The following is a 27,368-nucleotide window of genomic DNA, read 5'->3' on the forward strand; positions in this document are numbered from 1 at the left end:
ATTGATCTAAGCTCTTAAGTATATATTTTTGTGACAATCTTAGTCTGGTTCGACAATTTAATTATAAATTCAAAGTGTGTGTCTATTTTTACTAAATGATATCTTTCTCATTTTTTTGTATAAACAGGTGATGATAAGCATTCCTTTATAGGGATTAAAATTTGTAAAGATATTAGATTGAAATAATGTTTAAAAAAAAATAAAACGTTTGTTTGCATGCATATAACGGTATGAAGTAAATGTGCATAAAATTTTTCACATGTAACGATTATTTATAATAGGTTTTTATAATAATAATAATAATAAATTTAGGTGATAATATAGTGCAATAGATTATTAAAAATAGTCTAATTTAAGTGGAATAATAATTGAACACTTAGATTTGTTATCTGGATTTTATTTTCTTAAATATATATAATGTTTGATTTATTTATTAGTGTTTTCTAATATTGAAATACAACTTTAATATACTAGGAAAAACCAGTAAATCAATTGATTTTATAATAAAATATCAAATAGTTTGGTGTAAATAAATTAAAATGCAGAGAGATATAATTAATAATGATGTGATGCAGCTTCTAGGTGATGAACAGAATTCAATAAATTATTTAAGAAAAGGTAATTTTTTAAATTACAAGTATCAAACATTTATATAATTCGCTTTAAAAGCAAACAAAATATATGAAAAAATAAGTAGGGGGATAATAGTAGAAAAAGATGAGAATCACAAATTATTGGTAAGTTTTAATGTTAAATAGTCAATATTAATTGTGATTAATTTATTGAACATATTAAAGAGCGAACAAGAAGAATTAATACAATCTATAAATGAGGTTAAAGGTATGCAAACTCAAATATCTGAGTATTTGGATTTTCACAGCAGAATACAGGAAAAAGTAATAATAGAGTTGGAAAGTAATTTTAATACATTAATGAATAAAAAAAAAGAACTAAAAAAAAAGAAAAAAAGTGAATTAGATTGTTTGATGAAAAAAAATAATTGTATCGAGGATGAAATAAATAATTCAAAAATAACTAATAACAATTTAGTGAATGAAAATTCAGTTATAAGTCAAGTAGGTTTAAAATTAATATAAAAATGCTATATTTATTTAGTTGTAAATAAAGTCTATAGTAGATTGGGAAAAAGAAAAAAGTAAATGGAAAATAAAGATAGATGAACAGAAAGAAAGGCACAAACAATTGTCTGATTTAAGTGAGTATTTGTCTGAAAGATTTAAATGTTTAAGTATTGAATACGATCAATTAATACAGGAAAAGAAAGGTCTAGTTGCATCTAAAGAAAATATTGAAATAATAATTGACAGACTAAAAAAAGAGCAAGAAGAAAAGAAGAGTCAGCTTTGTAAAATAAATAATGAAATAAATAATGAATTAAATTTGAAAAAAAAAGAATTTGATCAAGTTAGTGATGAGATTAATAAAATAAGGGTTGAAAAAGAAATAAATGAAAATAATTTACGACAGTTGAAAGAACAAATAAATATATCAGAAAATGAAATAAACAAAATAAATAAGGATATAACCTCAAATAAAGAACTATTATTAAAACTAAGTGAAGAGTTAGACAGGAAAAAGATTGAAACAGATAAATACATGAAGGAGTTGTTAGAGGGCAGGGACAACAAATTAAAAATAAACGATTTGAATAGCGAAATTAATAAAATAAAATTTAAATTGGAGAAGATAGACATTAGGGATGAGTCGGATAAAAAATTTGATAAATTAATTGAATTGGAACATATAAATAAATTAAATGCTCAACTAGACAGTGAATTAATTGAAATGAGTAACAATTTAGAGGAGGATGAGCGAAATGTTATTAATGATGCATGGAATAAAATAAAGATATATGACAACAATGATATAAATATTAGTAGTATTGATCAATTATTAACATATTTACAAGATTCAGCAAATTATAATGTAATATGCAATATAAATGAAGATAACTCAGATATGGTGTTTAAAAAAAATAAGGAATATATTGACAACAATGAGTTGGATGAACATATTAAAAAATTAGTACAGGTTTTGGATGAAAATAATCGGCAAAGTATATCATTAAAAATGAAAAGGGGGAAATTAAAGAGGAGCAAGACTATTGATACCAAAATGATGGAGAGTTTGTTAATAAAATCATTAAAATTAATAGAAAAACTAGATGGTGAATTTGAAAATGATCAAAGCAGCAATCAATTTGATGAACAGAAAAATGAATACAATAGATCAAAAAAGAATAATGAATTAGAAAGTCCAGAGAGTGATAGAATATCAAATATTGGAAAAAGGGTAGTAATATCAAATAGAAGATTATTAACACCTAGAAAGGTAAGTTAAGTTGTGAAAAAACTCAGTCAAAACAAATTCACGCTATTATTTAATAATAATTCATTTTAAATTACCAATCTCAGGGATTATTTGCACTAGTGCCACATTCGAGTCGACATAAAGGGTCGAAATATGGGGATGATGACACACTATTTGGATCAGATCTTTAAAATGAATACAAGTTAAACATTTATCCATCACTTTTAAATTTTATTTCATTTAATCTTTTAAAGTACATTAAATGAAGAAGAAATTTCCACAGAAAGAATATAGTGGAGTAGAACTCAGTTAAAAGATTCATTTAAATATGAGGAAACACCTTCGTGAGTGGCTGTCATTCCTTTTTGACCTTTTTTCCAGTTCGCAGGACAAACTTCACCATATTGCTCTGTGAATTGTAAAGCATCAATAACACGTAATGCTTCTTCAACTGATCTTCCCAAAGGTAAATCGTGAACAATTTGTACTCTTACGACTCCTTCTTTATCAATTACAAAAAGTCCTCTCAATGCAATCCCAGCATCCAAAAGTACACCATAACTTTGGCTAATGGAATGATTTGAATCTGAAATAAGAGGAAAGTTGACGTTTCCAATACCACCTTGTTCTATTGGGAGGCGTCTCCAAGCAGCATGGGAAAATTGAGAATCTACAGAAACACCCAATAACTGTACATTAAGTTTCTCAAACTCCTTACATGCTTTGTTGAATGCCAATATTTCAGATGGGCATACAAATGTGAAGTTTAGTGGATAAAAGAACAAAACTACATACTTTCCCCTATAGTCAGACAAAGACACTTTCTTGAATGAACCGTCAGCCATAACGGCTTCCGCAGAAAAGTTGGGTGCTTGTTTTTGAACTAGAGAACTCATTTTTTCAAAGTAAATTAAATAAGTTTGATTAAATTATCAAATATGATAAAAGACAGATTCTCTTTAATAAGAAAACTCGATTCTGTCTGCAATGAGGGGAGAAATATTGTGGTAATATTTTACGAGGGAAAACTGACTTTTAACTACTCGAAACGGCTTTGGCGCCATATTAAGAAAATTATATTAATCAATAATATAAAGTAACTGGTCATGAGTATTTTTTTTAAATAAAAAAGTAGATAAACAAACGACATAGTGGAGCTGCAAATAAATAGATGACAAATATACAGTTAATTATGTAGCATTCACATGGTGTGCAATCGAAAGAATCTAAAGAAATCAGTGTATTGACATTACACGTGAGATAACTAAAAAAATTACACACATTCTAGTGTTAAAAACAAAAGAATCAATTATAATTAATAATGTTAAAATGATTTAGTTTGAAGGTAATTATAATTTCTAAGTAAGGTGGAGAGTGTTGAGCCAGTCTTTAGAGTATAAATTCTAATATTATTATATTTATCCCAGGAACTTATCATTGAAAGGCAAAACCTTAAATAGCAGGAATATCTAAATATATAATTGAATTTAAGCGAAGATATTTAAACTAAAATATATAACTTACTTTGTATCGGTTACAATTATGGCATTATTCTGCTTACTTGAAACGTACATAATATTGTATTTAATGGGAATCGATCCAATGTTTCCCAATGTACTTAGTATTGATGAATTGATGAGAACTTCAAGAAGATTGTGATTAATTAAATCTTTTGGGATTCCATCTCTAATATAATTTTCAATTGTTGAATTTATTCAGTGTATTTAAAAATAAAATAGATTTAATTAAATAGAAAAAGCAAATTGTGTATATCCAACTTACATGTGAAGAAGTACATATTCTCTGGTAATGTTCTTTGAAAATTTTTGGCAGTACATCAATTAATGCAGATTAAGATCAATATCAGCATCAAGTATATAGCTTGAGATCCCAAAATATAAATTTATTCAAAATAATGTAAAATTGAAAATAACAAGTTTTGGCGGTTGGTTTTTATTAAGCAAGTTACCTCTGAAAGTAAACAAAAAAAATATAAAGGCGGTTAAACAAATAATTGTTTCCATGCAAAAAAGGTAAGAGCGAATGAAGAGCATGGAAGAAATAGCAGAGAAAAATTAGAGAGTAAAGTGGTGTTTTAGTGGTGATTGGATTTTGGAAGGATATTAATTATTCACAAGTTGAAAAGACAATAAGGCAGTTGATGTGTATGCAGACAATAATATTCTTGATTGAAAATTAAAAGGCAACAGCAGTGGGTGTTAAGCGATCTCAGTTCGAGATTTTGTATTTTACACTAGACAACATAAAAAATATTCAACAATGCTGTTCCATTTAGGTGCATTAACCTGGTTGAGTTTATTTGCTCACTATGCAAAGATACAAATGGATTCAATAGATTTTTCAACTCAGGACCAAGATGAATGTAGTTTCCAATGCAATTTAAATTTTTTTCCACATTGTGCAACAAATGGTATAACATATATAAATGAATGTTTTTTCATGAAATCAAGATGTTTGGATCCAAAAATACAATTACAAAAAATGCCAGGAATACCGTGTGGCTTAATAGGGTCGATGGATGCAACAAAGTATACAGGATGTGAAAGAGGATGCCCACCAGTGGAATTTCCGTATTGTGGTACAAATGGAGAAACATACATAAATAATTGTGCTTTAGAAATAGCAACATGTGAAGATTCGAACATACAATTAGCAAAGTTGCCAGGTGTGCCATGTGGTAGTGAACTCAAACTTGAATATTCTGATTTATATTGCGATGGATTATGTTCGGAACATTACATACCGTATTGTGCTTCAAACGGAGTAACATACATAAACTATTGTGAATTTAGAAAAGCGAGATGCAAAGATGAAACTTTAACAGTTGTTGGATTTCCAGGTTTACCATGTGATAGTCAAATATTTGACGAGAAAGTTGCCTTGGAAAGAACAAAAAAGCTGGAGTGCCTAAAGCATAACAAGTGTTCAAAGATATTATTCCCGATATGTGGTACTGACGGGGTAACATATAGAAATCCATGTGAATTTAGAAGAGCACGTTGTAAGAATCCAACATTGAGAAGAGCAAATATATTGGTACCTTGTGGTTCCAGTTTATCAGATAATGTATCGAATATAATAGAAAATATGCCAAATGGTACATCTTCAAACGTAATTAAAAATTGTTGGTATAAATGTACAAAGGCGTGGGAATATCCATTATGCGGTTCAGATGGTATAACATATAGTAGTTATTGTGAGATGAGAAACGCATTATGTTTAGATCCAGATTTAAGATTGGTGAAGATACCTGGAGTAAAGTGCTCTACAGCGTTTCAATTTACAAATCCTGTTGAGATAGATAAATGCAAAGATGACTGTCCATATGGCAAAACACTGTCTTATATGTGCGGTAGTAATAATCAAACATATTATAGTTTTTGTGAATTCAGTAATGCAATATGTAGGGATCCAGAATTGTATTTAGCGAAACCAATGGGGTTTCCTTGTAGGGAGGAAGACAGAAATTTTAGACTCGAGGCACTAAACAAAGAGTATCAAACAATGGACGAAGTATACTTTGGCATCACAAATTTTCAAAATAATGTAAAAAAGTCACATATATCCGAATCAAGGTCATACGAATCTAAAACTTATATTGTAAATAACAATAGATTAAGTAATATGAGTAAAAGTAGCAATTTACTAAACGAACACAATATACATGATATAAATGTTAATGGTGACAAAAACAATAAAGATGATAACGAATCGAACAATTTAAATAATAAAAATAATATAACTAACATACTAGGTTATGAATTAAATATGATAAATAATGGATTATTACATTCTGAATCAGATTCTTGTGAATTTGACTGCAGTCACTCACCTAAAATGCCACATTGTGGCAACAATATGTTGACATATCCATCTGGATGTGCATTTCACAGAGATCAATGTCGGAATTCAAAATTGAAATTGGTTGCAGAGCCTGGAATACCTTGTTCTGAAATACAAGGATTTTCCATAACAAATGAAAAGCTTCAAGAATGTATACGAGACTGCAGGTATTCGCAGAAGATATATCACTGCTTAAACACCGGTGAAACAATATTCAGTTATTGCGAATTCTTGTATTTGCAATGTTTAATACCAGGATATAAGATAATAGGACATACAGGTATACCCTGTGATGATATATACGACTATAAATATCACAAACAAGAAGAAAACACTTCTAATTCAAACGGTAACAAATGGGGCAGTGGAAATGATAACGAAGAATTTCAGAGAAAACTAAGTAAAATGCTTAATGAAATACCTTCTTATGAATATACTGGTATAAAAAGGTTGAATTATTACTAAAATGAATAACTGTTGCTATCTGAGAGCAATTTTATTGCTTGAATAAACTATAATTAAAGAGTGAAGCAATTAATTTAATAAGTGAAAATGGAATACGAGTAGAATAAAAAACCTACCATTCTTATTCTGGCCTTTGTAGTTGATATATCATTGTTTATTTTGTCTATTTTACTTGAATTTATTATTAATGAGTGAACATTAAATCAACTATATTGAAAACTTACCTATGTTCAAATTCTTCCTTTAAATCTAGTACATATGGGATTTCATTTAAATTTAATTCAATAAAAAAACCAAATGACAACTCAACGCATATTTTGTTTATGTTTGGTCTTTGTTTTGTTTAGTTGCAAATAAGGCAAATGAGTGGGTATTTAATTAGTATCATTAATAAGCAACTTACATGAGCGTATCTACATATAAATCACATCCCAGATTAGTACGTGTATTAAGTTCATTAATGTTTAATTCACTAAAAAGTGAAATATTTCTTCGGAGTTTCTGACTGAATATGAAAATTAGTCAATGTAAATGCATTTTGAACATGATTATTAATGTTATTTGTGAGGTTCACAAGTCAGAGGTAAACACCAAACTTACATTTCTTGAATTTTAACTAGTGAATCTTCTTTTTGTTTCATGAGTTTACTTAAATCTTTTTGAAGTACATTTTCAAGAAAATCCTCGTATTTGCTTACGTCACTGTTTAATTCAACCATAATATATTTTTGATTCTCCAATAGCAAAAGTCTTTATTTAAGGAAGTAACATAGAAATTTCAAGTTACAGTCAAGAGAACCAGTACTTTTAACTATTTATTCCTGTTTCAGAGTGATATTTACATTCAGATGTGGGACAACAGTTTTTCGAAGTTCAAAAGTTGTGGCTAGATGCGAATAATGGGATACTTAATAAAACTTAGTCAGGTTATTGAAAAAACGGTATCTACAAAAACAATTATAGTTTTTAATTAGTCGCACTTAATTGCTGAATAAATATAAGCAATGACCCGCCAAAACGGCCAATAGTAGTTATCTATAAATAGCATTGTCAGATGAAAATAATAGGGTTATAGAAAGAGTAGACTATTTTTTAAAGATTAACTTAAATAAATCTTAGTTATTCACTCAATATGTGTTAGTAGTAATTAAAGTTAGCATGTGACTGTTTGAGATGCAGACAGTTATACATTGCTTTGAAATATAGTTAAGAAATAAGTGTCATAATATATAGATAGATTGAATAAGCATTAAAAGTGTATCTTTAAGGATTGTTTACTAATTACTATAATGCTGATTTTAAACCAACACTATTTGAAAGTACGTGCATAGGTAATATGTTTGCTCTTAATTAATTAGTACATGTGGTAATGTGGTTGTTGCTTATGTTCTCAGTTTCAGTTAGATGAGTGTCATTTTGTCCATTGGACTCCTTATTGAATTCTAAATCTAAGCACTTTGTGTTATCATTTGAAGTAGAGTTATTTTGGCTGTAGTTATTATCACAGGAAGATTTCTGCGAAGGGGATAATATAGAATCAGAATTCACGCGTTTTTCGGAATCGGTATAATCATTGTTAAAAGAATCGTCCTTTTTGACATCCCATGAGATATTAAATCTTGTTAATCTTGGGGATTCGCTAAGAATGATTCTTTGCAATTTGTCAATAATAGGAATGTCTGGAGGATTGTCTTCCAAAAGGGGGTCAGAATAGACATTGTGTACGTAGTAGCCGATTCTTATAAACTCTTCGTTGCGATATGAACCTAGAATAAGAACAACAGCCATGCCATGAATATCCTCCGGCAGAATTTTTGTGAAGTCTGGTGCAGGTGCCTTAAATATAAACTTCAATGCTCCTCTGGTTACAGGTCCTAATGCAATACAATCTAGTTCTTGGTCCATATCCTTTGAATCTGCACAACTTATATAAACTATTTTCCATTCTAAATCCTCTTCTAGATTTTGCAAGCATTCGAAGGAAATCTCAAATTCCAGAGGGTCCGTAATGTGTGTTGGATTTTTAAACACTTTTACAGAAGTTACATTAACCAGCGACATCTTGATTTTTACGGTTTAAATGTAATTCAAAATATCTGTTGTTTTGTGTTTATCACAGTATCCCTGCTAGACCCTTCTGATACAAAACCACAAATTATCTGACTATTATATTAAGTCAATGTATCTATTACGATTTACACGGTTTTTAGGAGTAGTGTTTTGCTAATAAATGATCGATAAAATACCTCTATTTCTAAAGCCTTAATGCAAAATTATACCAATATATTTTTGTATTACTTCAAATTAGATTATTTTTTATCCTAAAATTGAAAAAAATAAACACACCACCTCTTAGAAGCAAGTAATATATCTGCCTCAAAAATTCTTCTAAAGTAATGAAAAAAAATAAGGTTTTGGCGCGTATTTCATCATTATTAAAAACTTTAAATTATTACAATATGGAAAAAAGTGATTAATTTTGCACTCTTTTTCGTGAACAATTAAATATTAAAAGGTGATACTAAAAGAAAACTCAGAAAAATCACACCTGAAAACAACATTAAAAAAGAAATGTGGTTCTTATTTACTCAATTTACTAGAGAAAAACGAAAGCGAGAACAAATCTTTGATTTAATCTTTTTTCGGTATATTTTATTCATGTAAAACTAGAATAAAAAACACTTTGAGCGGGCTTCTTCGAGGGAATAATCTATTGTGAATTATTCTTTGGTGTGACACGCTCTACATTTTTTTTTTCATTATATTACTTGTCTTATGTCGGAAAACAGTTAAAATTACGGTACTTTAAATGGAGTAGCTTCATATTTAGCGATGTTTGTTGTTGAATTTACTTTTAATTTAAAAATGAAATCCGACAGTAGTTGCGGCTTGCGGAGGGGTCATGCATTTTTTCCTCGATATTAAATTTATTACAGGTACCGGGTATATGTATAAATAAATATAAAAAAACCGGTGAAATAAAAAAGGAAGGCAGATGAATTTAAAGTGAAAAGGAAAATATAGAGCGATAAGATCTATATAGATATAAATAAATAACAGGAAGGTGATAGAGGAAAGGGGTATTTAATGTACTAGATATATATGATAAAGTTTCTAATAAAAGGCGTGAGAGACAGAAGAAAGAAATCTTTATTTTCTATTGCAGCTGACTTTGAATAATAGGTAATAAATTAGAGGAAATTTGGTTATTTATAGTATAATTAGGATACAAAAATGTTAAAGATTGAGATTCCAAAAGTTAACGGGAGTGATAATGGAATGAATAATAAAACAGAAGTAGATAAATCGAATTTAAATGACAATAGTGTATTTAAAGTAAATACAAGGGATGATTTTGAGTATATAAAAGGAATACTAAGCGAATACGAATTGTCTAGAAAGTTATTGCAGGACGAAGTTCAGAATTTGGTATTGAGTAATGAAAACCTAAAATTGGAATTGAAAACAAGTAATGATTTAGCAAATTATTGGAAAGAGGAGTACGAAATATGCAATTCGTCACTAGAGTTAGTAAACAGAGAATTAGAACAGCTTAGAATTTACGATGAAAATATAAATACTTTTAACAAGTGTTTAAAGAGTATAGAATGTAGCAATTGCGGTAATGAGTGGAAAAACATAACTGTAGAGAATGACGATATAATAAATAATGAACGCAATTTGAGTAATTTTATAGATATAACAAATATACTGGTTTCTTCCTTATTTATTAACAATACAGATAGTAACAACAATAAAAAGAATGCTGATAACTATGCTAGTAATGATATGAAAGATATGATATATGAGAAGGATAAAGAAATAGAAAGGTTAAAAAAAGACAACAATGAATATTTGGTACAACTGAAGAACAAAAATTCACTAATCAACGAACTTAAAGATGAGATCTGCCAATTAAAGAGCAAAATAATGATTAGTGAAAATAACCCCACAAATGTAATTAATATAATTAGCGATGCAGATAATAAATTCCCAGCATGTGATGAAAGCAGGACGAGAATTGACGAATTTGAGACAAGCAAAAAAAGCAGAAAAAGAAGCTTGGAGTTAATTTATAATATGTATGACAACAAAAGTTGTGGTGTTAATATGGATAATCGAGGAATTGAGGCAATAGAAGAAGGAATGCTATTTAAACAAAAGGAGCATAATGTAAGTGAGGCAAATGATAAACTAAGGGAAAAAATAAGTTATAATAATAGTCACCGTCTCTTAAGTGGTAATGTTGGCATTGGTATTATAGATGAAAATAGTGAATTTTTGGAAAATGAAGGATGTAGCAATTCAGCAGAAAATGGCGATGCTGGTTTCAGAAAAGAGTCTGACATAAATGAAAAATCTGACACAGGTGAGGAAAACTTTGAATTTGAGAATTACTGGAGAGAGGCTGATTTAGATGTAGTTTTGAACGAAGGTGAACAGGTAACAGAAAATAAAGACAATGATAACAAATACGAACAGCTATTTGATAAAATTATTAATGAAAATAATATATTTGAATACAATAAAAACAAAAGTAGCGATAATGATGATTATGAGGTCGTCAGTGTTGGTGACGTGTTTGGTAGTAGAAGAAATAATGATATGAAAGATAATGTCAGTAAAGATCATAATCTCAACAACAGTAAAAAGGCAATAACGTCTCTCTTAGACGACTTTGTGAATCATATTTCTGGTTCATTAGAAGATGAAAAATATGAGGACAACAACAACAACAACATTAAATCACTGTTTGATTCAATCAATGATAAAGGAGGTGTTAATTACAGTAAAGTAGTTGAAGAAAGCAATAAGAAAGGTTTATCTGGATTTACAGGATTTGTATCTAACATAAGAAATTTCTTTAACGAGGATTTGAATCAATGGAAGAATAACGATAAGAACGAAAGTAATACAGATTTAGATTTTAATGATGAAGGGTCTGTTTCTTTGTTAAAATCAGAATTAGAATTGGATTCAAAAAATATTAATAATGAAATTGGTAGTTATTTAAAAGAAGACGAATTAAGTAAAAACGAGAATTATATTAATTGGGGAGATGACGAATGGTTGGATGATGAGTCAATTGTTTCTGAAAATCACAAAAAGCAATTAGATGGAATTAATAATTTATATGGGAATACATTTGATAGGTATAATAATGTTGAATTTAACCTTGGTGAGAGGGTTGATTTTGGTGAAAATAATGATCAAGTTTCATCAAAAAAATCTTCAAATAAAGAGTGGGGATTTGATGATTGGGAAGATGATAATTTCAGCGATTTAGATAAAAACAAACACAGTGTTGAAAATGGAGATAATTCTGTTTCTATAAACAGCAATAATTATTTTGATCGTAGCGACTTCAGAGATCACAACAGCAGTTCACTAAAAGGCGAGTCGGATTTTGATAATTTTGGTGAGATGTGTAAGGAAACACGAGAAGATAAAAATACTGTTAGTTTAAAAGTAAATTTTAAAAATACAAATGACCTATTAATAAATAGTGGGTTAACGTTAAAACCAACTGAAAATAACACTATTGACGGTTTTTCACAATTAAATCCAAATAAGAATGTTATTGAGTCAACTAAATATGAAAAAGATGATCTCACTAGCAGTTTAACTGAATCTGAATCAGGAGTGGAGTCAGGTATTAGTGCAAAGGATGACAACATAAACGTTGCAGATAACATATTGGAAAATGGATTGTTACTAGAACCTGAAGGTGAGGATGTTATAAGTGAAATAATAGTGAGTGAATTGATAACTGATTCAGATAGTCTTGACAATAAGGACGATTTGAGTGACAATTCAGTTTCAGAAAGTTCACACAATTCACACATTTTTAAAGAGGATACTAATATTCTGGAAGAAATTGAATTAGAAATAGATTCAGACACAATTGATGTTAATAAAAAAGAAATAAGATCAGAATTTGATAGGAAGGAAGAAAATAATATTGTGAATAATGAAATGGAATCCATAATTGAAACGAATTCTGATATTGAGAGAGGAGAACCTGTTTTAGTTTGTGAGATAAGATCAGATTTTGACAGTGAAAAAGTTATTAAAGGAGATGAAATAGAATTAAAGTTGGAGGTTGAGTTTATTAACGAGAGAAAGGAGCATGAACAGGAAAGTGATTGGTCAAAGTTTGAATCAGATTTTGAAAAAGAGAAACAAAATATAGAAAATGAAGAATCAAAATCGGAATCTGATTTTGAAAAAGAAGACTGTAGAAAAGACTCAGAATATAAAGAGGTAAACCCGGAACTTAAAATTGAATCTGACTTTGAAAAAGAGGAAGAAGAGAATAAAAAAGACTCGGAGTATAAAGAGGTAAACTCAGAACTTAAAATAGGATCTGAATCTGAAAAAGAGGAAGAAGACAATAAAAAAGACTCGGAGTATAAAGAGGTAAACTCGGAACTTAAAATTGAATCTGACTTTGAAAAAGAGGAAGAAGAGAATAAAAAAGACTCGGAGCATAAAGAGGTAAACTCGGAACTTAAAATTGAATCTGACTCTGAAGAAGAGGAAGAAGACAATAAAAAAGACTTGGAGTATAAAGAGGTAAACCCGGAACTTAAAATTGAATCTGACTTTGAAAAAGAGGAAGAAGAGAATAAAAAAGACTCAGAATATAAAGAGGTAAACCCGGAACTTAAAATTGAATCTGACTTTGAAAAAGAGGAAGAAGAGAATAAAAAAGACTCGGAGTATAAAGAGGTAAACTCAGAACTTAAAATAGGATCTGAATCTGAAAAAGAGGAAGAAGATACAGAAAATAGAGAATCAAAATCAGAATCTGATTTTGATAAAAAGAAAGTAGATTATAAAGATACGAACTCAGAATCTGAAATTGAGTCTTACTTTAAAGAAGACAAATGGAATGTTTCAAATAATATAACAGAGTCCGAATTAGAATTAAAACAATCAAGTGAAAAAGATAATTACCATTTAAAGGTGAGGTATGAGTTAAAAAAGGGACTAAATTTAGAAAAAAAAGAGTATACAAATGATTCAGAATCAAAAAATGAATTAAAAACAACACTAGAATTGGGTTTAAAAGAATTAAAAAGTAATTATACGACTTCAGGAAATTTATTAGAGAGGGATGTCATTGAAAAAGATGATTTTGGTGATTCATGTGAATCACTATTAAAAGATGAATGGGAATGCAGTGATTGGGATGAAAATATAAAGGATGAGGAAAATGCCTTAGGGGTTTGTTTTAAATCAGAGAGAGATTTAAGTAAAACTGAGAATGTGGATTTATGGGAGAGGGATTCGGATGATAGTAACGAAGACAGTGATAATAAGATTAAACAAACTTTAGATGCCAATAACAGTACCAATATTAAAAATAATTCTGATGATGGTGTAATTAACAACCATTCCAATTTTAATATGTTTAATAGTGATGTTAATGAGGAAATAAGAAATTTAAGTTATGATCATGAAAATGAATCTGTGATTGATTGGGATGATGAATGGTCTATTGACCAAGACGAATCTAATAATCTCGGATATAGTGGAGTTAGTAACGAATACGAGTATGATATAAATAAAAAAAAGAATAATAACAATATTAATGATAATAATAAAAATATCAGTTCACTAAATAAACTATCTTATAATACAAATAGAAATGCTAATTTAAATATTAACAATTCAACCTCAATTGACGGTTGGGAGAATGATAATGAATGGAATTTTGATGATTCGAATAATGGAAGGAATGACAGTATTGATGAATTAGATAGAGTAGATAGAGGTGAAGTTAAAAACGGTGAAAATAACTCAATATGGGAGGACATTGATTGGAATTCCGACGAAAATGATTCATAGCGTAAGCTTTTTACCTAAAATTTGAATATTACATGGTAGATTATTCAGGTATTAGATTAAGGCTAAATATGCAGTTAGTTGATTTACTATTAAAAAGCAAGTTAGAAGATAAATAAAATAGATTTTTAAATTTACGCTAATTTTTTCTGTTCTATTTGAATATTTGCATCTATTCTCAATTTCTATTTACATTTCAATGATATGTATTTTAAAATAACACAATGTAATAAATATAACAGAATATTCCTTACCGCCAAAAAAAATTGGGTTATTTAGTTTGGCGTATAAATTATTTTGCTTTTTTAATAAAAATGTGGGATAAGATTGTTTTATTATTTGCATGCATGCGTATATAAAATAAGTGTTACCGGCATAATATAATGAGAGGGAAAATATTTTAATTTATGTTTATTGTGATTAAATGTGAAATTATAAAATTAGATTGAAATATCGGCATAATAGTACAATACAGTCCAAATTTTTAAATAAATTAAAAATTATTCATATGTATATGACACTATATATACAATTAAATACACGATATATATAATAAAACAATAGTATATCAATATTTAAGTAGTCAGATTGAATTTATTTACTTAATGAGTATAAATAAGTTATTTTAAAGTTAGTTTGTGGGAATAACTAGAAATGTATATAGAAAATCAAAAGGAAAACGTTAGATTAATAAACAATAATTCGTTGGAAGTTGATGATATGACTGAAAAAATGAAGCAAAAAACTCCAAATAGGAAAAAGAAGACAGTTGAAGAAAGATATCAAAAAAAAACACAAATAGAGCATATATTGTTAAGACCAGATACATACATAGGTAGTACGGAATACCATGAGCAGAGTTTATGGGTGTGGGATGATGAAAATAAGAGAATGGTGTATAAAACAATAAATTACGTACCGGGTTTGTATAAGATATTTGATGAAATATTGGTTAATGCAGCGGATGTTAAGGCTCGAGAAATATCGAATAAAAATATAGAACGTTGTACGTGCATAAAAGTAGATATAAATAGAATGAGAAAAGAGATAACAGTTTATAATGATGGTGAAGGTATACCCATAGAAATACATAAAGAACATCAAGTGTATGTACCAGAGTTAATATTTGGCCATTTATTAACATCAGATAATTACGATGATAATGAGGATCGCGTTACAGGAGGTAGAAATGGGTTTGGTGCAAAGTTAACGAATATATTTTCAAAAGAGTTTAATGTTGAGTGTGGAGATTCGGGAACAGAAAGATTGTTTAAAATAACTTGGTTAGACAATATGTCAAAAAAGTCGGATGAAATTCTAAAAGAGAATTACAAGGGAAAATCATATGTGAAAATAACGTTTAAGCCAGATTTGAAAAGATTTGGTAATATGAAAGAATTTGATGATGATATATTATCGTTGTTGTATAAAAGGGTTTATGATATATCTGGAACAACATCTGTTAAGGTTTATTTGAATGGTAATTTAATCCCAATTAAAGATTTTAAATCCTATACATTATTATATCTAAAATCAAGAATAAACGGAAACAACAATACTTTATTAGATAATAATAACAATGATGAAAACAAAAATTGCAATATGGAAAAGAAGACGAGACCAAGTAGAAATGCCAGCAATAAAAGCAACATATATAATGAAGACGACGACGAGTATGATGAATTAAATAACAATGAAGAAGATGATGATTGGGATACTGATAATTTAACCTATAAACAAGGCAAAAAAAATTTAAAAAATAAAAAAAAGAAAGATAACCAGAATAGTAATTCAAGTTCGTCTTCTTCGTCAATAATAGTCTCTGGTGGTTCAAATGACAATAATTTGCCATTAATAATATACGAATCAGCAGCACCAAAGTGGGAAGTAGTTATAAGTGAGTCAGATGGACAATTTCAGCATGTTTCGTTTGTAAATTCTATATGCACAATAAAGGGGGGAACACATATATCATACATATTAGATCCGCTAATAAATGCTATATTAAAAAGAGTACAGACAAAAAATAAGGGTGGTATAGATATAAAAAACCACCACGTTAAGAGTCACATATGGATATTCGTTAAGTGTTTAATAGTAAATCCATCATTTGATTCACAGACAAAGGAAACACTAACAACAAAAACTTCGAAGTATGGTTCAACATTTACTTTATCAGATAAAACTATAAATAGCGTAATTAAGAGTTCAATAATAGAAAATGTACTAATGTGGGCACAAATGAAGCAAAATATAGAATTAAAAAAAAAAATGAAATCAGGACAAAAGAACACCGTAACTAGTAGGTTATTGGGAATACCAAAGCTAGAGGACGCCAATGAAGCAGGTGGTCCAAACTCGAAGAAATGCACTTTAATATTAACTGAAGGTGACTCTGCAAAAACTTCTTGTTTAGCAGGTTTATCTATAGTAGGAAGGGATTATTTTGGTGTGTTCCCATTGAGAGGAAAATTACTTAATGTAAGAGAAGCATCATTCAAACAACAAATAAACAATTTGGAGATACAGAATATATTGAAAATATTGGGCTTGGGAATAGGACAAAAATACGAGAATGGTCCTGTTAACTTAAGATATGGTTCGTTAATGTTAATGACAGATCAAGACCATGATGGAAGTCATATTAAAGGCTTAATAATAAATTTAATACATTATTACTGGCCAAGTTTGGTTCATTATAGAGGCTTTTTGAAGCAGTTTGTAACTCCGATAGTCAAAGCTAAGAAAAATAACATTGAATTATCGTTTTTTACATTGTATGAGTATGAATTATGGAGAAAAGAGAATGCAGGTAATTTGAATGGTTGGAAATTCAAGTACTATAAAGGTTTGGGTACTTCAACGGATATTGAATTTAAAGAATATTTTACAAATATCGAAAATCACAGTATTGAATTTTTTTGGAATAATGAAGATGACGATGAAGCTATAGATATGGCGTTTAGTAAAAAGAGGACCGAAGACAGAAAACAGTGGATTGAATCGTATAAAGATGGCAATTACATTGATTATTCTGTTAATAATCAATGTCGTAATTTAAGATACTATGATTTTATAAATAAAGAGCTTGTTTTGTTTAGCAGATACGATACAATTAGATCTATTCCAAATTTGTTAGACGGGCTTAAACCTGGACAGAGGAAGGTCTTGTTTGCTGCATTTAAAAAAAAACTTAATAACGAACTCAAAGTTGCTCAATTTGCAGGTTATGTTGCTGAACATAGTGCTTATCATCACGGAGAGTCTTCGTTGCAAAGTACTATTGTAAATATGGCACAAAATTTTGTTGGTAGCAATAATTTAAATTTACTACAGCCATGTGGTCAATTTGGTAGTAGAAAGGAAGGTGGTAAAGATGCAAGTGCTGCTCGTTACATATTTACAAAATTGTCAAAATGGACGAGATACATATTCCCAGAAGCAGATGATCCGTTACTAAATTATTTATACGATGATGGTCAGCAAATCGAGCCTTTATATTACGTCCCAATTATACCAATGATATTGGTTAATGGTACAGATGGAATAGGTACCGGTTGGAGTAGTTCTGTTCCAAATTATAATCCGAAAGACATAATAATGAATTTAAAAAGAATGTTAAGGGGCGAAATTATGGTTCAAATGACGCCGTGGTATAAGTCATTCAAGGGTAAAGTTGTGCCCGTAAGACAAAAAAACACCAAGAAGAGTTCATCGAATGGAAATAGAAAAAATAACATAAGCCTTAATAGAGGTAATACAGGCAATTCACAGTCATCCGATGCAGATTTGGATGATGAGAATGTACAAAACAATAATGATAATAATACAAATTTGGAACTGGGTGCGAATTACGAAACATACGGTAATTGGTATAAAAAAGATGATGAAACACTTGTTATTACAGAATTACCTGTTAGGAAATGGACGCAAGATTACAAGGAATGGTTGGAATCTACATTAATTCCACCTTCAAATGCAGACGCTGGCGAAATAGATAATTATTGGATAATAGATTACAGAGACAATTCTTCGCATGAAAGTGTTAATATAAAGTTAAGATTAAGACCAGAGAAGTTATTGCAGGTTGAAAATGAGGGTATAGAGAAAGTATTCAGGTTAAAGTCGACTTTATCAACAAGTAATATGACTTTATTTGACCACAATAGTCGCATTGTTCGTTACGAAACTGAATTAGACATATTAAAAGAGTTTATTCCAATTAGGTTGGAGTTGTACAACAAAAGAAAGAAGTATTTGCTTTCAAAGTTAAATTACGATAAATACGTACTTGAACAAAAGATACTGTTTTTAAAATTAGTTATAGACGATAAAATAAAATTGAGTAATAAGAACAAGGAAGCTCTGGTAATTGAATTGAAGAAGAATGATGTTAAATCAATTAACGAAATTAAAAACGCAACTAAATGGGATGACTTTTATAAAGATAATATTAATAATAATAGTAACGAATATTACGAGTTAAATTACAATGAGTACTCTGACTCGGAAGGTAAGATGACCTATGTTAAAAGTGAAGATAGTGAGATTAAACTTTATGACTATTTACTTTCAATGCCGTTGTGGAACTTAACTAGGGAAAAAATGGAAATTTTGGAAAATGAACTTGAAAAGAAAACAAATGAGTATAACAAATTGTTGGGTACTAGTATCGAGGAAATGTGGAACAATGAATTAGATGAATTATTGAACGTTATTGAAGAAGAAGAAACCAGGGAGGAAATTGTAGAGGCTGAACACAAGAGTTTGTTGGAAAAAAGGCGTTTGTCTGTTGATTGGAGCAAGAATAACAATGTTAGAAAAAATAACACTAGAAGAAAAAACGGCAAACAATCTAATAACAGCAGCAGTGGCATAACTTCTTCAAGCAACAAATCTAAACGAGACATAAAGAAATTATCTAAGCAAGCCGTCGGAAAAAATAAAAAGTTATCCTCTGAAAGCGAGTTTGAGGATGATGATTTTGGGTACGAGGACGACGTTGGGTTGGATGATATTTACGATGATGTTGAGTTAGAGGGTGATGACACTGATGACCATGACGATGGAGAGTTTATCAAGTCAAGAAGCAAGAAAAGCAGACTTGAAGCTGGCTCCGGGAAAACAACATGCGATAATTCAAATGCCGATAAATTAAAATTAAAAACATCTAAACCACATAAAAAGCAATCAGAGCAAAAGTCAAGGCTTGTAAGATCAAGTAGAGACTCACAAGAAAGCAGCAAAGATAATGACTTTAACGTGGAAAATGACATTAATAGCAAATCTGGTAAAGAGGCTGATCAAACTGTAAAAACAAAGCCATTAGAGTCAACATCATTGTTGCAGAGATTGCAACAAAGGGCAAATTTGGCTAATTATTTAAGTGAGACAACCAACAAAAAACTAAACTCAAACTCATCACAGGAAAGGCCTAATTCCTCTCTCACTCAAACTAAAATCTCGGATATATTTAAAAACAAGAAAGACACTAAAAACGAAGGCAATGGATTCTCTTCTTCAAAAGTGTCTCTTTTCAACGACTCATGCGGTGTAGAAAAAACAAACTCCACCAGAATTAACAGAAGAAAAAGACCCTTGATTTCAAGTGATGAAGACAGCGTTGGAGAAAATGAGAAGGAAAACGACGAAATTGAAGACGAGTTTCAGGAGTCAGAAAGTAGTGCTTCAAGTGACTCAGTGAGCGAGAGTGAATTCAGTGAATATTCTAACTGAGACACTTAAACAAAAAATATCGCATCAGGTACTTGTTTTTTCGGCAAACATGTTAATTCCTAGCCGGAAACACGTGAAATCACTATTTTATGGTGATTATTCCGTTCCCGAAGAGAAAAACAGTTATAAAAGGAAATGAATCATAGCAATTCTACCTCCGCTTAAATAGTGTACACGGTCTTCTAATTCTTTTTTGTTTTGTGCACTTGTTTACGATTTGTTAATATGATTCAGAGACACGCGTTCCATGTCTAACCGCAGAATGTATACAAGTATAGAAATGACAATAGGAAACAAAGAGAGAGGAAGGGGATAAATAGTAAGTTATTTGTTGAGAGGTGTTAAAAAGGAGTTTAATTGAAAGTGTGAGCTAATACAAGGTGCTTTAGGTAGGTGAGCGTAGTAGTGTTTGAAAATAGGGATAGGCAAGGGCTGTTGATTTGGAGAAACAAGACAGCTTTATGAGAGAACCTTGTGGGGGAGTAGAGGGAGAACATACGGTAATTGTGACTATTTGCCACTTCAGTTTTTTCTGATCTGACACAAAACTCCAACTGATTGAACACTAAAGCAGTTAGACAGCGTTTGAGTTTGGCTTTGAGTAGGCAGCACTGAGAAGATGTCCAGAGGCAACCAGAGGGACATAGATAGACAAAGGGCTCAGAAGCGTCAAGATAGGACGGCACCGAAAACAGGAAAGTCAACCATAGAGCAAAAGGATAAGATACTAAGCATAGTATGCGGTATATGTAAACAGTCTTTTATGTGCACGGCGAATAAGCAAACATTGCAAGTTCACGTGGAAACAAGACATCCGAAGCTTGAATACTCGCAGTGTTTTCCAAATAACTAAATTAAGTGAACGTATGAGGCGTACTGGGGAATAAAGAGTATTATTTGTGGGTAAATATACCTTGAAATACGCTTTGGGAGTTGCAGATTAAAATATGGTAACAATTGTGAAACAGGCGTATAAAAGAGCAATTGGATATGCAATTAGGTACCTTTGATGTTTGAGGGAAACAGTGTATTCAAAGAATCTGGATGCGGTGATTGTGCTCCACATGTTGAAAAAAATTGCCATGGCGATGCCAATCTTTGTTCTAAGTGAGAATACGACGGATATTCCTGCAAGGATAACTATTGGAAGCAGGGAGTATCCAAGAATTGACATTGTTGTATAAAGGTCAATGGCTTGGTTATTACTCATTATGTTTAAAAGAATATAAGTGCCAATGCAACTAAGTATCCCAATCCCGTATATGTAACCGAAATGTATTTTCCCTGCGAGCAGTAGAAAAAAACCCAAACAACCAATAAGTAGTATAGGCCCTGCCATATCCCACTCAACCTCTTTTCCGTCCCCAATGCTTCTAAATAACATCACACATTTCATGTATTTTAATATATTTAATGGATCTATTCCGAGTTCTTCCAACAAGGGAGGTTCGTTTAATATATCATCATAGCAATCCTCACTTGAAGACTGTACATTCGCATTAGAGGCACTGTTACCTGACCAAATTAATTTAGGATTCAGCAACTTTATAACTGAGATTATTCCATTCATTGAATTCAGATTAACATTGTCTAAAGATGATGATGACAATGAAGAGGACACCTGCATCTTTTCTGACTCCATTAACACACTGTTTCCATGAACTGACGAGGACATCATTGAACCTGTAGAAATGTCGTTATTGTAGTTAGTTTTGTTGAAACCGTGATCACTTTGTTCGTTAATTATATTAAAAGGTGACTTTCTGGGCGCATTACTGTTTAAACCCTGATGACCACCGCTGTTGCCGGAATTATTTGCGTAATAATGCGATTGATTGTTTCCATAGTGACTTCCTCCTAACGAGCCTGGAGCTTTGGAGCTTTGGCCGTTTGCAAATTCGATCTCACCGTTTTCCTGTGTTAGCTTGTTCATTGTATAAAACTGAAGTGAGTTCGAGTTCAAACCTTGATTGTAGCTGTTATTATTGTAGTAACTCATCTTGACTCAGGGAATAAATGCCCACAGAAACACACGGGTTAGTCGCAAATAACAAAGGGAGGCAATTCTTCTTTGACAAAATTCCTTTTGGAGATTTACAATTAAAGCTTTTAACGAACGCGTATCCTCCGTTTCCAAAACGGCAAGTCAGGCGTCAGTCGGGAATGAACCTGAAAAAACAAATAAATATGACAGATTTCTGATATATAACTGAAAACCCAACTAAAAACTTTTATCAATTTTAATTTACATTTTTTATCCACAGCTTTTTTTAACCGGTTAAACTGCGATCGAGAATCGCCTACGGCTGTTTGGGGGAAAATAGCATTTTATTTACCAGGCCTGCGGGGAATATTCTTGTGCTAAAAAGGCGTTTTAAAGTCCTATTTTCACAATATCACTAGTACTAGTCCGCAAAAGCCGGTAGGTAAGTACCCACTTCATTAGTTCAAGTGGGTAAAATCCTAAAGTCTGTCCTAAGCGTTGAATAGTTTAAAACTATAAAAAGAACGGAAACAGAACGTTAGTTGCGAAAAGACAGGAGCCACAATCAACACTCAAAAACACATTATATCCTATACAACAACTCTGCTTAAGAATCGAGTTTAATGCAAAATATCTGACAATATTCAAAAGGAAAAGGCGGCAACCTCCCCACAGTAGTGTTCTTACATAAACCGTACGAAGCCTTTAGACTATGCTTGAAGGGGAAAGTGGTAGCAACTACAGCTAGACTTCGTCGTAACACTCAACTTCAGAGTTGTCGTTGATGTATATATACCTGCCTCTAAGGCTGCAGACTTCCGAGAACATTTGAAGATTCTCGCCAAAGTAGGTGACTAGGGGGGATATTTCCAGATAAATGGCAGAAAAATTTTTGCTATTGCTTTCTGGGGAATATTTTTGGATAAATGATTTGTTTAAGTCTGAAATGGCGTATTGACAGTTAGCTGGTGAGTTGTCACCTTGATTTGATTTTACAGGCGAGAATTCGTTTCTTTCCACGTTTATGCAATGTATAGGAACAGTAACAAACTCGAAAGAATCAAATATAAACATTTCTAGCTTTACGCCGTTGTTGTTCAAAGGACTAACTGTAGTGTGGTTATTGACGTCATAGTGTTTTATTTTCTTAACGGCAGTGTGGTAGTCAAGTTTGTCCTTGTTGGAAATGTATTTAACGTATTCAAGGCTAAAAATATGTATTCCAACGCTTCCGTATTTGAACTCGTCGCAATTTTTTAAGCCACTTATTTCAGAGTACTCTATTATTTTAGGCACGTATGAATTGCTGTTTTTGCTATGTTTTTCCAAAACAGTGCCTATTTTCTCCGATTTGTTTTTCTTCACAACTGTTTTTGTTGATACCTGCAAATGAAGTAAATCAGTGTATCCGACGAATAGTGGATCGCATACTTTGCAAAGTGGATTGTCTATGCAGTGGGTAAATATGTACTTTACTCCCCTCTTTTCCATGTCGTCTATTATGCCTTTTTTTAACATTGAACCAAACACCCCCCCGTTTCCGTTTGGCGACTTTAGCAACCTGTATTTGCTCTCCAGAAAAAAGCTTTTATTGTCCAGGTTTATGCTTGGAACCGAGTCTTGTTTGAAAAAAGTAACTTTTCCCCTTTCAATTCCAAAGTAACTATTCTCCTCAAAGTAATCCCTTATTTTCTCGTCATTGTTGGTTGAAGTCATTATATACAGCGGGACGGTGTATTCCCTATTGACTAACCTAGACAAACTTCGAAGTTTGTAACAGAATATTTTAAAAAAGCTGTCCTTACTTATTTTTCCAATTGGGTAAGTCCCTTTCGGTCCACTGTAACCTAATCTAGATCCGTCCCCACCCGAAAGCATCACCACCGCTACTTTACCTTCCCTTATTAAACTTAATCCGTGTTCGTACATCATATTCCTAATTCTCTCTGGAATAGACTTATACTCTGAGACGTAAATTTTGTTCCCTTTTGCTTCTGTATCTTTTCTAACCTCATTTACTATCCACTTTAAGTCCGTATTTTCGTCACAAGAAGCGCATTTTTCAGCATTTCTGCACGTAGTTTTAGCCTCACCTTCCCTTCTGCAATAAAACTCCCAATCTACAGCTCTCGGGACTATGTACCGGTTTGGTTCAGACTCTTTATCTTCTTCGGTAACACTGTAAATGCGATCACTGTCGCAAGTGTTACTTAAGACTTCCTCGCATCTTATCATAAACTTTTCATCACCCAGTACAACACTTAAATCATCTAACAACACACTCAAACTCTCTTTGTCTTTTGATCCAGCTCCTGCATCGCTTCTTCCTTCTTCTTTCCACAGAATGTCTATGTAATCTACTAATTCTTTCATTTTGTATTTGTTTAGGCTGTACATTACACTATTTCTGCGTGAGGTCTCCTCAGAAGTCATCCTCAAGGCTACACAAATTGCTAACTGTTCTGTCTATGAATCTCCCACTCTGTGTTCACGAACTGCTCCTTTTTGTTTTCACACGCATAATAAGTAAGTTACCTTGAGAAAATAAAATATTAAGATCCGCACCTCCCGCCGGCGGCATCCCGATACCTATTTATGTTTTAATTATGACAAATATAAAGAAACTTGACAGGACAGAATCAATTTCGTGTTTGATTAAAAAGCGAAATATGAACTAAGAATATAAGTGCGAAGTTCGTCACTGGTTTTGTTATAGGTTTTGCTATAAACTGTAGCGAACACCTATTTGTCGCGAGATAAATAGCAGGGTGCGTTTTTTGGTGAGAGGCTGAGTTGCGAAATACAACAGCGATAGGAAGTTTTTCAAAATGTCAGAGGATGCTCAAGTGGTAGTTGTCGGAGACGAGAGTGGAAACTCAGTTTCTAATAGTAATCTCGGTGGTGGAAAAATAAACGGTCATTCTTTGATAAATAATATGAATGGTGGTAGAATGTACATGGACCAGGTTATTAATATACCAAAAATAAACGAGCTGGGGTCTTCAATGATAAAGGATAATTTGGAGTTCGAGCCGTTAAAAATAAGTTTGTACGAGTTGATTATGAGACAGTTAATAGACGATGGATTGGTAGAAGTTGCTCAGTTGTTGCACACTAAAACAAGGACGTCAATACCGATACATATGCAAAAGAATGCATTGTATAATTTGTACAAGACTGTAACATACTTACCGATGGACATTAGACTAGGAGGCAACGAAAACAATGAGAGCAACGATTTGTTAGAGCTGAAGAGCACCAATTACGTAAGGAGAATCGAGTCTATATTGCCTCATTTAAACAACTTAACGAAAAAGTGGATACCAATAAAGGCAAGATCAAGATTTTTGTACCTTTATAGAAAGCATAGTATAGTCAATCGCATATGCACTGGTGTGAGTGAACTAAGCAGAAGTTGCAATGAAAGAGGAAAGACAAGTAGTAATAATAATAGTCACGTTAAAGAAGTGAAGCCGGAAAACAGGGAGAAGAGCAGCAATTTAACGAGGGAATTCTACTATTTGGAAAACCTTTATAAGTTAAAGGTGCTCGATTCCTGGAATATAATTCCAAATATATCGGCAAAGTTGAGGAGCAACGGCATAATATCAAATCACAGGCCGTACTGCAGAGCGTTGGCTGTAAGTCCGAACGGAATGTTCATAGCGACTGGAGGAGCTGACGGAATAGTAAAAATAGTTCCTTCTCCACTTTCCTCATCAAACTCCCTCCCACAAACAATTGCTGGTTCAATAAATTTACCAGGATTTGGGATAAATTCGAGTTTAAACGTATCTTCGCAACAGAAAACATTCACGGAAAGCAAAGGAATAATCACAGCACTGGGTTATAGAGTGTATAAAGATGTACTTATATCGGGAGACACTGATTCGTCTATTATTATATATAATATAAAAGAAATAACATCAGGAGCCAACAATATTGGGGACGACGAAAATATGTACATCCGAAAAAATCTCTCTGAAGTCGGAACTTTGAACGCTAAAGTAATGTCGAGGAAACCAATACAAAACATAAATGAAAGTTGTCCGATAAATTGCATAGGCATACATCCACTAGACGAGCATTTTTACATTGGGGCGAAAGATCCGATACTAAGGCTGTACGACATAAACACACTTGATTGTTTTACGTCACTGCATCCCTCTCACCAACACTGTTCGTCCATAAACGATATTGGAGTTTCACAAGATGGCTCTATTGTATTTACTTGCAGTGACGACGGTACTATTAAAATATGGGACTCAGTCAATTTGTCATGTATAAATACAATTTATGGTGCTCACAACAATAGACCAGTACATTCACTTTCTTTGTCAATCTCACAACGTTATTTGCTATCATCTGGAGGAGACGGTATGGCTAGACTTTGGGATTTGAGGCAAGGCAAAGAACTTGTTAATTACTATACCGGACTTCGTTATTCCTGTCACTCAAAGGTATCTTTTTTACTTGATGAAAGATATACTATTCTAACAACCGTTGATGGTTCTAACGCTACATATACTATCGCAAATAAAGACAATTCTTCTATTTTTACAGACAATTGCAACAATAATACTGTCAACATGAGCATTGGGGATGATAATAGCTGTTCCGGCAACAATAACATTAACGACATTGGTAACTGCAGTTCCGGAGACAACTTTATTGGAAATAATGTTAATATAAAAGGAGTACCTAATATTGAACTTAGAATAAACAATAAAACTAGAATATTTGGTTCAAAAGTGATTAGAAACAACAAGCAAAACAAGTCTTCAGTTATTCTGGACCATCAAATTAACAATAAAAACAACAACATTGGAGATTTATTGATATATAATACAATTACTGGGAATATCGTAAACAGCATTGAAGGCATCCATGACGCTCCTGTAATGAATTTTGAGTTGTTGTACAATTCAAACGTTTTGTCAGGACTTAAATACAATAACAACGACGAGAGTCGTGGTGAAAACGGAGATTCATTCCATAATAAAAGGTCAGACTGTTCCATCATCACCGTTTCAGACGACGGAAAATGCCGAGTGATAGACCTAAACAATCTCCACAATATCTAGTTAAATGCCAATTCTGTGTTATAAAGCAATACCGTACCACAAAAAGGTTGCTT

The 27,368-nt window shown here is 31.6% G+C and overlaps 10 protein-coding genes across 10 annotated transcripts; 5 read left to right on the top strand and 5 right to left on the bottom strand.

The window, feature by feature from the left end:
• Positions 1-539: 539 nt before the first annotated feature.
• FG386_001358 (uncharacterized protein) lies at positions 540-2,405 on the top strand (the record flags this gene model as incomplete). Its single annotated transcript, XM_067340751.1, has 5 exons — positions 540-618; positions 670-737; positions 798-1,076; positions 1,129-2,352; positions 2,379-2,405. The coding sequence occupies 5 exons, from the start codon at positions 540-542 to the stop codon at positions 2,403-2,405; spliced, it is 1,677 nt and encodes a 558-aa protein (XP_067198800.1).
• A 231-nt stretch (positions 2,406-2,636) lies between these two features.
• On the bottom strand, positions 2,637-3,227 carry FG386_001359 (thioredoxin peroxidase; the record flags this gene model as incomplete). The annotated part of the gene is made up of 1 exon (XM_067340752.1): positions 2,637-3,227. The coding sequence occupies one exon, from the start codon at positions 3,225-3,227 to the stop codon at positions 2,637-2,639; it is 591 nt and encodes a 196-aa protein (XP_067198801.1).
• Positions 3,228-4,611: 1,384 nt separating this feature from the next.
• On the top strand, positions 4,612-6,660 carry FG386_001360 (extracellular protein; the record flags this gene model as incomplete). The annotated part of the gene is made up of 1 exon (XM_067340753.1): positions 4,612-6,660. One exon carries the CDS (start codon positions 4,612-4,614, stop codon positions 6,658-6,660), a length of 2,049 nt encoding a protein of 682 aa, XP_067198802.1.
• Positions 6,661-6,880: 220 nt separating this feature from the next.
• FG386_001361 (uncharacterized protein) lies at positions 6,881-7,379 on the bottom strand (the record flags this gene model as incomplete). Its single annotated transcript, XM_067340754.1, has 3 exons — positions 6,881-6,992; positions 7,064-7,165; positions 7,261-7,379. The coding sequence occupies 3 exons, from the start codon at positions 7,377-7,379 to the stop codon at positions 6,881-6,883; spliced, it is 333 nt and encodes a 110-aa protein (XP_067198803.1).
• A 631-nt stretch (positions 7,380-8,010) lies between these two features.
• FG386_001362 (uncharacterized protein) lies at positions 8,011-8,721 on the bottom strand (the record flags this gene model as incomplete). Its single annotated transcript, XM_067340755.1, has 1 exon — positions 8,011-8,721. One exon carries the CDS (start codon positions 8,719-8,721, stop codon positions 8,011-8,013), a length of 711 nt encoding a protein of 236 aa, XP_067198804.1.
• A 1,173-nt stretch (positions 8,722-9,894) lies between these two features.
• Positions 9,895-14,514, top strand: FG386_001363 (uncharacterized protein; the record flags this gene model as incomplete). Its single annotated transcript, XM_067340756.1, has 1 exon — positions 9,895-14,514. One exon carries the CDS (start codon positions 9,895-9,897, stop codon positions 14,512-14,514), a length of 4,620 nt encoding a protein of 1,539 aa, XP_067198805.1.
• Positions 14,515-15,165: 651 nt separating this feature from the next.
• FG386_001365 (uncharacterized protein) lies at positions 15,166-21,100 on the top strand (the record flags this gene model as incomplete). The annotated part of the gene is made up of 3 exons (XM_067340758.1): positions 15,166-20,211; positions 20,509-20,566; positions 20,853-21,100. The coding sequence occupies 3 exons, from the start codon at positions 15,166-15,168 to the stop codon at positions 21,098-21,100; spliced, it is 5,352 nt and encodes a 1,783-aa protein (XP_067198807.1).
• An 87-nt stretch (positions 21,101-21,187) lies between these two features.
• FG386_001366 (Yip1p like integral membrane protein) lies at positions 21,188-22,246 on the bottom strand (the record flags this gene model as incomplete). The annotated part of the gene is made up of 1 exon (XM_067340759.1): positions 21,188-22,246. The coding sequence occupies one exon, from the start codon at positions 22,244-22,246 to the stop codon at positions 21,188-21,190; it is 1,059 nt and encodes a 352-aa protein (XP_067198808.1).
• Positions 22,247-22,975: 729 nt separating this feature from the next.
• Positions 22,976-24,604, bottom strand: FG386_001367 (uncharacterized protein; the record flags this gene model as incomplete). Its single annotated transcript, XM_067340760.1, has 1 exon — positions 22,976-24,604. The coding sequence occupies one exon, from the start codon at positions 24,602-24,604 to the stop codon at positions 22,976-22,978; it is 1,629 nt and encodes a 542-aa protein (XP_067198809.1).
• A 455-nt stretch (positions 24,605-25,059) lies between these two features.
• FG386_001368 (uncharacterized protein) lies at positions 25,060-27,315 on the top strand (the record flags this gene model as incomplete). Its single annotated transcript, XM_067340761.1, has 1 exon — positions 25,060-27,315. One exon carries the CDS (start codon positions 25,060-25,062, stop codon positions 27,313-27,315), a length of 2,256 nt encoding a protein of 751 aa, XP_067198810.1.
• Positions 27,316-27,368: the final 53 nt, after the last annotated feature.

Source organism: Cryptosporidium ryanae, assembly GCF_009792415.1.
Source record: "Cryptosporidium ryanae isolate 45019 chromosome Unknown contig_23, whole genome shotgun sequence".
In the NCBI taxonomy this organism is placed as follows: Eukaryota; Apicomplexa; class Conoidasida; order Eucoccidiorida; family Cryptosporidiidae; genus Cryptosporidium; species Cryptosporidium ryanae.